This window comes from Odocoileus virginianus, chromosome 17, assembly GCF_023699985.2.
Source record: "Odocoileus virginianus isolate 20LAN1187 ecotype Illinois chromosome 17, Ovbor_1.2, whole genome shotgun sequence".
NCBI classification, from domain to species: Eukaryota; Metazoa; Chordata; class Mammalia; order Artiodactyla; family Cervidae; genus Odocoileus; species Odocoileus virginianus.
The window spans coordinates 40,026,767-40,039,144 of NC_069690.1; the positions used below are offsets into that span (position 1 = coordinate 40,026,767).

Sequence of the window (12,378 nt, forward strand, 5' to 3'; positions counted from 1 at the left end):
TGGATGGAGGGAGGGGCTTCGGCGTCGTTCAGGACTTCCACAGGGAGACGGTGAGGGAGGGGAAGCCATTAAGTTACTCCACTGCAGAGACAGAAAGCCGTCTGTCCTCAAGCTGTGTTCTATCAGCACTCCCCCACACAGCCCACCCAGCAGATGTCAACCCACAGGCTCAGTGAGTCCACCAGTGCCGGAGGCCCTCTCCCCTAAGGTAGGTGGGGATTCACTCAGCGTGGTTCACAGATCACAGTACTCCCCTTGCACACTCCAGTAGTAACTTCAGCAGTAAGCAGTGGGGTTAAGCTTTTTAATAATCATAAATCAGTGTTGGGTCCCAGCTCTCGTTGCCAGGCCCCCTCCTGGGCCTTCTATCTTCACACTGCCTGGAGGGCTGCCTGCAGCCAGGGCTTCGCCCATCCCCTAGGAATGATCCAGCACCAGCCTGAGAGAGCAGGCAGTAGCAGCTAAGGGGGTGGAGGGTGGGGATGGGGAAAAAGACAGAAGCTTGTGCAGGCCATGTGTGTGTGTACTTACGTGTATGACACAAGTGAAGTGTTGGGTTTCAGACCCTGGCTCAGGAGAGGTGGGACAAGGAGAAGCACATCTTCCCTCCCTGGCACCTCAGCCTCACTGGATCCCAGGGACAGACAAATGGGATAATTAGGAAACCCACCCGTGGACTAGAGCCCTTTTGAGTCAGGTGGAGTCATAGATCCAGTCTGTGGAGACACTTGGTCTGTCTCCCTTTGAAAGCCCTGGCAGGGTAGGAGGTAATAAGTAAAGGGACACAGGTCTCTGCTAGAAGAACTTGACACCTCGGCCATCGCTGACGGTGATGATCTCGGCCTTGTGCTCCTGCTGGAGGGCTTGCAGAGCCCGCAGTAGGGTTGCCTCATCCAGCCCGTGGAACTCTGGACAAGGAAAGATGGGCAGTCAGGGACATGCAGCTCCTAGGGGCTCAAGGCCTCTGAGGAGAGCAGTTGAGCTGGAAGCAGAGAACTTTCCAGGCCATCAGTACTGCTACCGCTACCACCCACCCTTTCTGGGTATTCTTCAGGAGTAAGGGGTGGAAGAAAGCCTGAGTCAACATGAAACGAGAGTTCACGCTATTTCCCCCCCTTCCTGTTTCCTCTGTCAGACTCAAAGCCTGCACACACTCTCACATGATCCCCCCATTAATGTCTCAATATTCAAGAATAACCCCATTTGCTTGTGAGCCACAAAAAAGGGGTCCTGATAATCAAGTCCAGGGAGGTGAAGGCTCTTGTCACTGGATGCTGTCCCTAACTGCATCTGTACCCATTGGGAGGACCTATCCTAACACAGAGAGTTATAGCCATGCTTCTGGCCAGGAGACTGCAAAGGTCCAGCACAGATATCTGCCCTATCCTAGTGAAAAAAAAAAAAAAAGAACAAAACTGGGAGCCAAGGGCCAGCTGAGTATCTGGAGACACAGCAAGATACTGCAGGGAGCTGTGAGAGGCAGCAGGCAAGTCCTAACAGGCTTGCACACCACACCCCCTGCAGGGCCCAGCTCTTGAGTCAGGGAGCTTGCTTTCCAAGGAAGCCTTCAGCTTTGCCTGGCCTGAGTGGTGGGCTGGGCTAGGCTGCAGCACTGAAGTCATGACATGATGGTGGGAGTAGCAAGCAGAGGCCTGCAGGAAAGGGGGGAAAGCCAAGCACTGTAAACTGTTGGGGCAGTCAGGCCTGGCAGAAAGGGGAGGTGCCCCCTTTACCCAGCTCAGATTGGTACTTCTGATGATCCTGGGGATCAACATATGGAGTCAGAGATAAAAGAGCTAAGAGTATTTAAATCAAAGAGTATACAAATCCCGGTCTGGCCAGAAACCAAAGTATTCTAAAGGACTGGGGATGGGGGTGTTGGCCCAATCCCTTCAGCTGACACCCACAGATCTTGAACCCTCTATATGAATAAAGGGTAAAAGAAGGCCTGAATCAACAAGGAATGGAGATTTCAGGCTTAATCTTCTGCCCTGGTTCCTCATTCGGCATCTACACCAATAATTCTTAACTTTTCATGGGTCACAGACACCCTTCAACATCGTATAACATGGAGGACCTCACTGGCAGTCCAGTGGTTAAGATTCCACACTTTCACTGAAGGGGGCACAGGTTCAATACCTGGTTGGGGAATCCCCACATGCCCTGTGGCATGGCCAAAAAAAATTTTTTTTTAAGTCTTAAAATATGGACTTTATCTCATGAACTGATGCTGAAAGTGAACTCCAATACTTTGGCCACCTCATGCGAAGAGTTGACTCACTGGAAAAGACCCTGATGCTGGGAGGGATTGGGGGCAGGAGGAGAAGGGGACGACAGAGGATGAGATGGCTGGATGGCATCACCGACTCGATGGGCATGAGTTTGAGTAAACTCCGGGAGTTGGTGATGGACAGGGAGGCCTGGCATGCTACGATTCATGGGGTCGCAAAGAGTCAGACATGACTGAGCGACTGAACTGAACTGAAATGCATATACACCCCCACAGACAAAGACTGTGGGTGTTCTGCATGTGAATTCAGGTGGTTTACAAGCATCTTGCACATGGGTTAACAACCTTTGTATTATCTAGTATTTGGAATTTAGAGACAAAAGCATGGGAAATTTGAATGTCAACTAAACAAAGATTAGAGAGAATTCACATGACAAAACTGGGGGGAGAGGGAAAAGCATTACCCTCATCCTCTGTGTCTTCCCCATTGGTCAGTTCATACAGGGTGAACACGGAGTTGTTCTGGCCACTCTTGGAAACCTATGGACACAGAATACAGGGACTGAGTAAGACCCAGGAATTTCCTGGGAGAAGGCAAACTCACCAGCTCCACCTCTCTGACCCAGGAATGATACTTATTCCCAAACCAGAGCTGTCACCTCATTAGAGGAGTGGCCGAAAACCCACAAACCCTACAGGTGCTATATTTATACATGTACACACATGCTCAGAACCACTAAACCACAGGCCTTCACGTGTCTGAGGAATGACCTCTCATCCTGGTTGTTTTCCTGTTCAGGAATGGGTGGTGTGTATTTGTTATATTTGGGTTGTTGATGCTTCTTCCCCTCCTCTCTCTCTTGGGAATGTTCAGGACTGGTGGTGACCTGGAATGCAGGGGAGAGAGGCTGTCCCCACACCCACATTGGTTCAGAAAGTCTCATTTATATTGTGGGCAGCCCCATAAGGATGTGGTGGGGGAGGGGGTCCAGGTTTTTGTGTTTTTTTTTTTCTCTTCCTTTCCCCATTTATCTTCTGTGGCCAGAGGCCCCAGCCAACAACGGTATTCATGGTTCCCAGTACTGCATTCTCCAAACATGGCCTCACACAGCCCCTGGCCTTCTACTGGCAAAGACAGGGAAGTTCTTTGCAGCCAGGGAAATTGAGTCACTGAAAGAGGCCCGCCTGGAAGACCTACATTTCCTCTTTCTGCCCTCTCCCATTTTGCTCAGTGTGGCTCTGAAAACATCAGCTATCTGCTGAGCATAGAGTCATTCTCCTTTGCCATGGGTCACTGTGTCAGAATAGTCTCACCCACTGATAGATGAGCTTCCCCCATTCTTCTGGCCTCCGCCACATGATCAGGAAGCTAGACTTGTTCTTATCCAACCACTCGAGGTTCCCTGCAAAAGATACTTATGAAAGCATCGTGCTCCAAGAAGAGACAAAGAGGCAAACTAAAGGTGGAACAGAGTGGAAGAGACTCAGCTTTCAGAAAGAGCAATTCAAAAATTGTTTTACTATCTGCAAGGCATCCATTCTCTTCTTCAGGTCTTGGAGCACAGATGGAGAAATTTCAATTTTGTAAGCCAGTGGGGGAAAAGAACCTAGGGAATTGGGCTACTGTACAGAACACTCTGGGTTCCAAGCCAGGAGAGGAAAAAAAAAAGTCCTTAGAAGAAAAGACTTGTGCTAATTTGCCCGCAGGAAAACCCCACTAGGAAGAAAAATAAGGAATCTGATGAACTGAACCCACCTTTCTTCCTCAGCTCCTCTAAGACAACCTGGATTGATTCCACGGGCAGCTTCCCTGGTTTAAGGTTAAGGGAACGGCATTAAAGGAATGAACTGGTGGGATGAAATTTCTCACAGCCAGGCTCATGCTACCAAGTACCATTCTTCTCCCTCCTACACACTGAGATGTGCAATTCCACAACAGGATGTAAATTGCAATTTCCTGCATACTGGGGAGGAGGAAGGTAAAGAGAAACTAGTCTGATTAAAAGGAAAAGCTTTAGGGACTTCCCTGGTGGTCTAGTAGTTACAATTCCGCGCTTTCAATGCAGTGGGCCCTAAGATGCCAATCAAAAAAGAAAAAGTGTTTTGTTTTTGTTTTTTAAAAAAAGCTTTAGAGAATGAAAGGTACTATCATTTCGCACTCCCTGTCCTCTCTCCTTCCTCCAACCATTGTCCAGATATTTCAAGGATGAACTAGGCAGCAAAAGAAAACCATCCTTTCTTCCTGGGGTGAGGGGAGTAGGCGGAGAAAATTACTAAAGGTAATGCTAGAGTTTGAGCCTCATACAGAGGACTTAACTTTCAACAAGTCAAAAAGGCTCAGGTTGAAAAACCCTGGTACTTGGCTTCAGGGCCGAAATTGTAAGATCTGAACGACACCTAGGTACTCATCACTGTCTAGGACAAGAGGGGGTTGGTGCTGCATTGGGGTTGGCGTCGGGGGTGGGGGGGCGAGGGGGCGGGAATGGATGTCAGCTACACAAAAGGGCTCTTTCCCAAGGCCGGTCTGGATGGGAACCTGTCTTCTGTGAGTGAGAGGGAGTGTGAAGTCTGGGCATGTGGGAAAGGTAGAAGTGCATGTGTGTGGGCTGTGGAAGCGCCCGAGGGAGGATACGCTGGAGCTTCACGTTGTTGAAGAGCGGGCTCTCCTGGGCTTCCATCACCGTCATGCTGGACTGTTTGTGCAGGCGGCAGAAGGACAGGACCAGCGAGCACCAGGCGGCCAGCTGCTTCTGCCGAGTGTCCACGTTCGGCTGCAACCTGCCGGGTGAAGCGGGTGGGGCGCAAAATTAGAGGACTTGAGAGAGGGCGAGCGGCAGCACTTGCCAGAGGCGCATTCGGGGAAGAAAGTGAGGGACTGCGGATAGTGGCGACCGGGTCCATTCTCCCCCTCCCCATTTGAAGCATTAGGGCTGAGCCCGGGGTCCAGGGGAGGGGAGGGAGGTCCAACGGGGCTTCTCGGGGTCTAAGCCTCACGTAAAGAAGGGTGGGAAGCGATACTGCCACGGCCACTCGAAACTCATCGCCATCGTAGTAGCCCAGGAAACCCGGAACCCGCCGGCAGAGGACTTCCGGTCTCCGCTCCGGCACGTCCGGACCGAAAGCGCTGCAAAAAGGTTCCGGGAGCCTCTGGGGAGAGAGGAGGCCCGACCGGAGGGATCTTCGTCAGCCGGTTTCTTGCCATTATCCCATATCCTTACGGGCTAGAGCAGAAAGGGCCCCGAGAAGTCTTCTGATTCCATGTCAGAGAGGGAAGTGACTTCCCCGAAGTGGCACGGTTAGAACTGCAAACAGAACCCAGGTCTCCAGAACCCAGCCTAGGCTTGTTTCCACTATACGGGGCTTCTTTTAATATTAACGTTTGTGTCGCTTTTAACTTAACCCCTCACAGTTCCCATCAATTCCTGTGTCCTTCGACTCCATCTTCCCCATGAGCTTATTTGTAGCTTTTATCCCTGGAAATGGCTCTGCTTCCATGATTCAGAGCTGCCATATTTGAGCATAGCCACCTCTGTCTCACCTCTCCCATGTCCTCTACTTTCTAGTCTCAAGTCCAGGGACCGTATTGGTCTTATATGACTTCTTGCCTAGCCTAGACTACTCAGTTCTGTCCCCTTGCCTGCCTCCCTGCTCTTCATTTTCCAAACCAGAGTTGTCGATCGCTGCCCACCTATTCCTCAATCTTTTTTTCACGCCTTAGCCCTGGAGTATTACTGACAGGGGAAAAAAAAAAATCACCAGAACTTTCTGACTGAGCCTCAGATTCCCTGACTGACCTCACTGTTGTTCTATCAGTGCAGTCCAGTGATGCTTTGTCTTTTATTGATTCCCTGTCACATTCCTTAAGGTAACTTTTCAAAATTTTCCACACACATCAAGCCATTCCACCAGTTCCCGTCTCTTGCCTCTCTGCAGAATGCCCATCTCTTCTATTTTTATGAGATTGAGGCCATGCATGTGAACCTCTTAGTCCTTCCTCTCTGTCACCATACTCAAATTCATCTCTCAATTTCTTTCACTTTTACTCCTTTGCCCACTCCACACAGCTTGTGGGATCTTAGTTCCCAGACCAGAGATTGAACCCGAGCTCAGCAGTGAGAGTGCGGAGTCTTAACGGCTGGACAGCCAGGGAACCCCCTTGACAAGGCCAACCCTTTGGCATCTGTTTGCCTCTCCTTTCCAGTTTCCTCCAGGACTTGTCTGTGCATCATCTTCCCTTCTTTTTCCCTTTCTCCTGGCTCCTCTAGTCTACATATGCTGAGGTCATCCCTACTTGAAAATTTGTAGTTTCCTTGACTCTACCACCCTCAATTTCCTGTCTGATCTCTAACATCTCCCCCACCGAAGTCCATCCTTTACTGTGTACAGTCCCTGGTCCACAGAAGTGTCCAATAAATATTTGTTGAATGACTAAATTAGTGAACCCTTCAGTGGATAATGTTCTCTCAAAGGGCACCATCTCCTTTGCGTCCATTGGCTTTGCTTTATCCTTGTTCTGCTGATTCTGATCTTTCCCTTTTGTATTCTTTAGTCCTCACTGTATATGTGTGCATGTTTTCTAAGGATGTCAGCTTTCTTTAGTACACCTTCTCTCTGGGAACTCTCATCCTTCTCATGGCTTCACGTGGCATTTCTCTGCAGGGGACTCCTAAACCTGTATTCCTAACTCCAACTTTTTTCTACTACCTGCAGCAACAAGACCACTCCCACTTCCAACTCCCTATGGTTCGTTACATCTTGTTCCATTGTTATATTATACATCCTTTTCTTCAAGCCAGCTTCTCCTCTTAATGGCCCTTTAAATATTATTACTTCCATCATTGTCCTAGTAACTCAAATTCAAAGCCAGAGTCAGCTCGAACCTCTCCTCTTGTTCACCTTCATATTGAAACCCTATGAATTCCCTCCCCTATTTTGCCTTTTCCTACTTTTAAATTATTTTCTGTTCCTTCATTCAGCACTCATTTGGTTCATGCCCTTGTTTTCTCAAACCTGGGTTATTGCAATAATTGTCTAATTCATCTCTTTTTCTACTGTCTCCCATAGGAGATTCCTCTCCGTTTAAGGCCTAGTCAGATGCCAACTCCACAGTCACCCTCCTATGACCTCACCTCGACTGCACCTTAGCTAAATGTGACTCCTTCCTTAACACTCAGATGACATTTGGCTTGTATTCCTTGCATGATTCTCATCACACATTCCATTGTTTTTGTTTATTTGTGCACATGTCAGCTCCCTTGCCAGATGAAAGACATCAAAGCAGAACCAAGCCTTAACTAACTTGTCTTCCCAACACAATAGGCCATTTACAGTGACTTACGCCGGCATGCTTTTGTTGTATATTAGTAAGATGCATGAAGGCAAATATGGGCCAAAAAGAGGACAGATACATCCTTGGAGAAGATAGATGTATTATGGAAATAGAGCAAAGATTCTCATGGTGGAACCTCAAAATGTCCTAGGGATAGGTGTTTCTAGAGAGACAGATGTGTTTTGAGAGAAGTGTGTTTCAGAGAATAAATAGATATATTCCAGGAAGTATATATATATATATATATATACACACACACACACACACACATATATGTACATATATATCCACATGTATCTGTGGAATAGACAGGCATGTCCCAGGAAGTGGCTATGTACTCAGGGAGGCAGGTATTTCAACCAGGAAGGAAGGAGAATTCCTAAAGAGGTGCCAGTTGCCTCAAGGAATAAACAGGTGTCGTTTTATTTTTTTACAGGTGTCATTTTGTAAAGAACAAAGCTACTGTCTAGATGTTTCTGATGACCTGGCAGGTCTGTCCCAGGGAGAACTGAAAGTGAAGGTTCTGTGGTAAGACCTGGGCCTCACCATCTAAGGAACATACAGGAGTGTCTGTATACAGAAATGGTGGGTCGCTTGCTAGGTATGGCCCTTAACAGTGGGAAAGTGTCTTAAGGGAGCATAAACAGGGCTGAGGAAGCTAAAAGAAGCAGCCAATGAAGAACTAGTGGTTGCTGTGGGAATAACAGGTCTTTGATCTCACAACTGTTTTGAGCTTCTTCCAGGCCATGTCCATCTTCTGGTTGTTGGCTTTAGTGGACACCAGAGGGCAGTGTATAGCCAGGCTGTAGGCCACACCCACCCAGGGTCCAGGACAATGTAGGATGAGGGCCAAGGACCTGGAGGGGAAGTCCTGTGGTGAGTCTAGTAGAGGAAGCCCCCACTGCCTTTGCCCTCCATCCTGAGGTCCTTAGGGATGGACTACCGTTGATTCCATCAGGGCTTCTATTACCAGGCCCTAGGAGTAAACTGAGGCATGAGGAAGCGGAAAATTGAGGGCTTCTGGATGGCACCCCCTCCCTGCAGAAGTCACAGCGGAGAGTCCTCTCTCGTCCCACCCCCCTCACCTCCCCAGCTGCTCTCCAGACGGGAAGGGAGTCTCTTCCTGCAAGTTTCCTGAAGCTGGGTTTGGGTAAGGGCAGGAAAGGCCTGGCCTTGGGAGGAAGGGATATAGGGGCGTGGCCTTCAGGTGGGGGAGGGAGTTCAGGAGGGGCCAGTAAGGGAACAAAACAGTGGACCTATCTAGATTCTTCTAGCTCTCCTGCCCAGAGCTAAGGGCCTGTGGGAATGGCAGAGTCTCTGGAAGGACACAGGCTCCCACTGGAATGGAGAGGGGAACGTCCGAAAAAAAAAAAAAAGGTTTATTTTGAAGATTACAGAACTTGCACGATGACCCCACCCAGCTTCCACTTCCACCAATTTAAGAATCTCCAGTTAGGGTGGGAGCGAGAGAACGAAGTAGGGAGGGGAGGGGAGAGACCAGGTGGTGGCCAAGGAAAGAAGTAAGATGGCTGCCAAACAGCTCTTGCCACCCTAGGTCTGGGCTTCACTGTCTTTACTCCTCCACACCACGAGGGTGACGAGGAAAGGGATGAGGCAGATGGGGGCTATGATCATGGCCAGGAGCACATCCTCTGGGGGATCTGAGAAGGTGGGTTGCACCAGGGAGCAGTTGGCAAAGTGGATGTGGTGAGTCTCAAAGATGATCGCTTCTGCCCAGGGATTGGGGAAGCCCAGGCCAAACTCTTCTGCACCCTTTTCCAAGCAGTCTCGAAGGAAGCTATAAGGCCTAGAGACAGGAGAGGACTAGAGTGAGGGAAGGGTTGGGGCCAGAAAGAGGACTGCCCCACACTCACTCACCCACAGGGAGCAAGCCCCACGCCTGGCCCAAGCCGCCCTCCAGCACTGCCCCTACCTGCTAATCAGGGCCCAATCACACCAGTCCTTCTTGATAGAGTCCATTTGAACCTCATAATCGTGCCAGCATTGTAGGACATTTGTCCCATAGGTCTCCAACACCGTTTTCCCTGTGGGCAGAGATGCTGCACATTGACCATATCCTGCCCCACCCTCCAAACCCTCTGATCCAGGTACTTCCATTGTGGAACCACTGTTCCTATCTTCATATATGGGAACTACCCAGAGAGCCTCAGAAAATTTCCCAAGCAAGATACTCCCAGCTGAAGAGAGAGTCCCAGCTCAGTAAAAGTTTAATGCCTTCCATGTACACTGGACTTTCCAGCCTGGCAAGAGTTTCCACATACACTTTTTCTGGAATATCCTAACCCACCTGTGAGGTGGGCCACAGCTGGCTGGGGGCTTTGTGGGATGAGAGGTAGAAAGACAAGAAACCCTGAGACAGAGAACAGAAGGGAGTTTAGGGGCACCAATTGGGTTTGGGGCTTGGCTTGTGGGAAAGAAACTCTCCCCACTCACCTCTCTCCTCCTTGCCGGGGACCACCATCCCACAGTCGCTGGCTACTCACCTTCTGACTTGGAGCCGTCTGGGGTGGGAAGAAGCTGAGCCAGGGACTCCTGGGGCTTCAGGACAGCTGTGGGCAGAAAAGGGACAGGGAGATGGGAGGATGGGATGTGAAACCAGGAAGAAGCGGGGTGTGGGTTGGGGTCTGAGACTTGAAAGTTAGGGCTACTCTCAGAAGAGACAGAGCAGCCATCCAGGCCCCCACGGGGTGCCTCGGTGCCAGGAAGAGAGGGGGCCGCACCAATTCCTTCACACATTCAAAACCCCTCCTTCTTCGCCAGCTCCAGACCTCCCAAGAGCTTTCTACAGGGGCCCCGGGCATCTCAGCTTTTCCCCAGGTGGGAAGCTGCCGCGCTGCGCCCTCGCTTCGGTGAGGCCGGGGACCGTCCAGAGAGCAGCGCGGTCCGCACCCGCACGCCGGGGCCCGTTCCAAGCCGTCCAGTCCCTCTCCCCTCCAGGGCCTCCCGCGCCTCCCGCCCGGACCTCGGGGCGCTGCGCTTACCGCCCAGCAGGAGGAGGAGGCGGAGCGCAGCCGGTCGCCCGGCGCGGGTGGCGGGGAGCCACGGGCCGCCGACAGCGCGCTCCGCCCGGAGCGAGGCCATCGCACGGCAAGCAGGCAAGGAGGAGCGGCGGCGCTGAGCCGGGCCCGGGCGGGGGCGCCTATATCCCGGTCCCAAGCCGCAGGAAGCCGCGCCGCTTCCTCGCGGGGGCTGGGACGGCTGCGGCCACGTGGGGGGCGGGGGCGACGCCCGGGGCCGGCGGGCTGGAGGGGGAGTCGCTGCCCCACCCGGCCCTGGCGCCCGCCGCTCCCTCCGCCTGGCCGGCGTTGGCCCACCCCTTCTGCTAGTTCACCCCGCGGGGCTGGACAGCTCCCCTCGTAACCCCAGAACCGTGATCCATTTCCTGGGCTCGGCCGCGTGGCGCCCAGGACTCGTCAGGTCTCCGAGCATTTGCTCCCCGAACTCTAGTGGCCCCTTTTCTTTCTCGGTGAGGTGGTGGGAGTGTGTGGGGGGATAATGAAAAGAGGAAGTGGGCTGGGAGCTCAGAGGGCTTCTCTACGCTGCAGTCTCTAAGGCTGGGGGTTGCGGCTGCCCTGAGCCATGGGGGAAGGGGCGCCTGGAGCTGGGCTCAGAGTTCCCTTTCCCTGGGAACACCCACTGATGTCAGTCTGCCTGCCAAAACCCGAGGAGGAGGAGGAAAGGGAGCCAGCCCTGGGGAGAAGGCCTGAGGACGGGGTACAGGGAAACCAAAGTCCAAATACCCTCCCTTCGAGGCACCCCCTGGGGCCTAGACCCCCCAAACCAGATTGAGCACAGGGGCAAAAGTATGACTGCTCCATCCCCAAGAAGGTGGCCACAACTCCTCAGGACCAAGGTTGTGAGAAGGGAAGAGTTTAGAACCTACGATGGGGCGACTTCATCGTGAGGTGGGTACAAACTTTACTGCTCAGAGGAAAGAGCCCAGGACTGGAGCTCAGAGGCTGAGTTCTAATCCTGTCTTCCCACTTTCCAGTTACATAGCCTGCAATGTCTTCAATTACCTTCGTGGATTCTCAGATTATTCCCATGTAAAAGAGGGGTGCTACCCTGATCTGCAGTGAGAGTGATGCTTGTGAAAGGGCATTGCCCTCACTCAGCAGAGTCTAGTTTCCTTTCCTAAGGACTTGCCTGAAGTCATGCAGCTGAGAAACAGCAAGGCTGAGTCTGGGGCCCCAGCGGCCATGACTGCTGCCACACCACAGCTGACTGTGTGTCCTGAGCCAGAGCTTCATCATTCTGAGGATCCCAGAAGCTGATTTGTTCATGACGTTCGACTCCAGACACAGCTGTCAGCACCAAACTTTCCCAAATTACTCCCAGACACTGACCCCTGGACTCAGCTGCTGCTGTGTCCCAGTTTACAGGATTCCTGCCCACCACAAATTATCTTTCATGATCTCGCTCCAGCTCTTCATCTCAGGGTCTTAGGCTCTTAAATCATGGCCACTGATAACCTGTTGGTCTTCCATCGGTAGGATCAAGAGGTTGCTTTAGCAAGGAATCCAGAGGGAGAAGGGAACTGGCATGAACCCCAAAGCCTTCCTAGTGAGGATCATCCTCTGCAACGTACAGAAAAGAACCAGGCTGCCTTGGAGTCGCTTCAGGCTCGGACCAAATTCCACTCCTTCCCTCCCACCTGTGATTGCACTTTCTCAGAAGGAAGCATGGTCAAGAGGTAGATTTCTAGGTAATAAGATGGGAGGAGGAAACCAGGAGGGACAGAAAGCAAAATCAGCCCTTGCCATTGGCCAGAAGCACCTGAGTCCACTGTGGGTTAGAA

At 51.6% G+C, this 12,378-nt stretch overlaps 2 protein-coding genes across 3 annotated transcripts; both read right to left on the bottom strand.

The window, feature by feature from the left end:
• Positions 1–290: 290 nt before the first annotated feature.
• On the bottom strand, positions 291–6,378 carry VPS25 (vacuolar protein sorting 25 homolog). Of its 2 annotated transcripts, XM_020888049.2 has the most exons (7): positions 5,225–6,378; positions 4,863–5,008; positions 3,987–4,040; positions 3,545–3,633; positions 3,002–3,117; positions 2,695–2,770; positions 822–908 (listed from the first exon to the last, which is right to left on the bottom strand). In XM_020888049.2, the coding sequence occupies exons 1-6, from the start codon at positions 5,275–5,277 to the stop codon at positions 2,722–2,724; spliced, it is 507 nt and encodes a 168-aa protein (XP_020743708.1). In that variant the 5' UTR covers positions 5,278–6,378; the 3' UTR covers positions 822–908; positions 2,695–2,721. The 2 variants fall into 2 exon arrangements, with proteins under 2 accessions (XP_020743707.1, XP_020743708.1); XM_020888048.2 differs by lacking the exon at positions 3,002–3,117 and having other exon boundaries at positions 291–908; positions 5,225–5,347.
• Positions 6,379–8,917: 2,539 nt separating this feature from the next.
• RAMP2 (receptor activity modifying protein 2) lies at positions 8,918–10,984 on the bottom strand. Its single transcript, XM_020888047.2, has 4 exons — positions 10,562–10,984; positions 10,064–10,129; positions 9,493–9,604; positions 8,918–9,366 (listed from the first exon to the last, which is right to left on the bottom strand). The coding sequence occupies exons 1-4, from the start codon at positions 10,659–10,661 to the stop codon at positions 9,111–9,113; spliced, it is 534 nt and encodes a 177-aa protein (XP_020743706.1). The 5' UTR covers positions 10,662–10,984; the 3' UTR covers positions 8,918–9,110.
• Between the last annotated feature and the right edge of the window lie 1,394 nt (positions 10,985–12,378).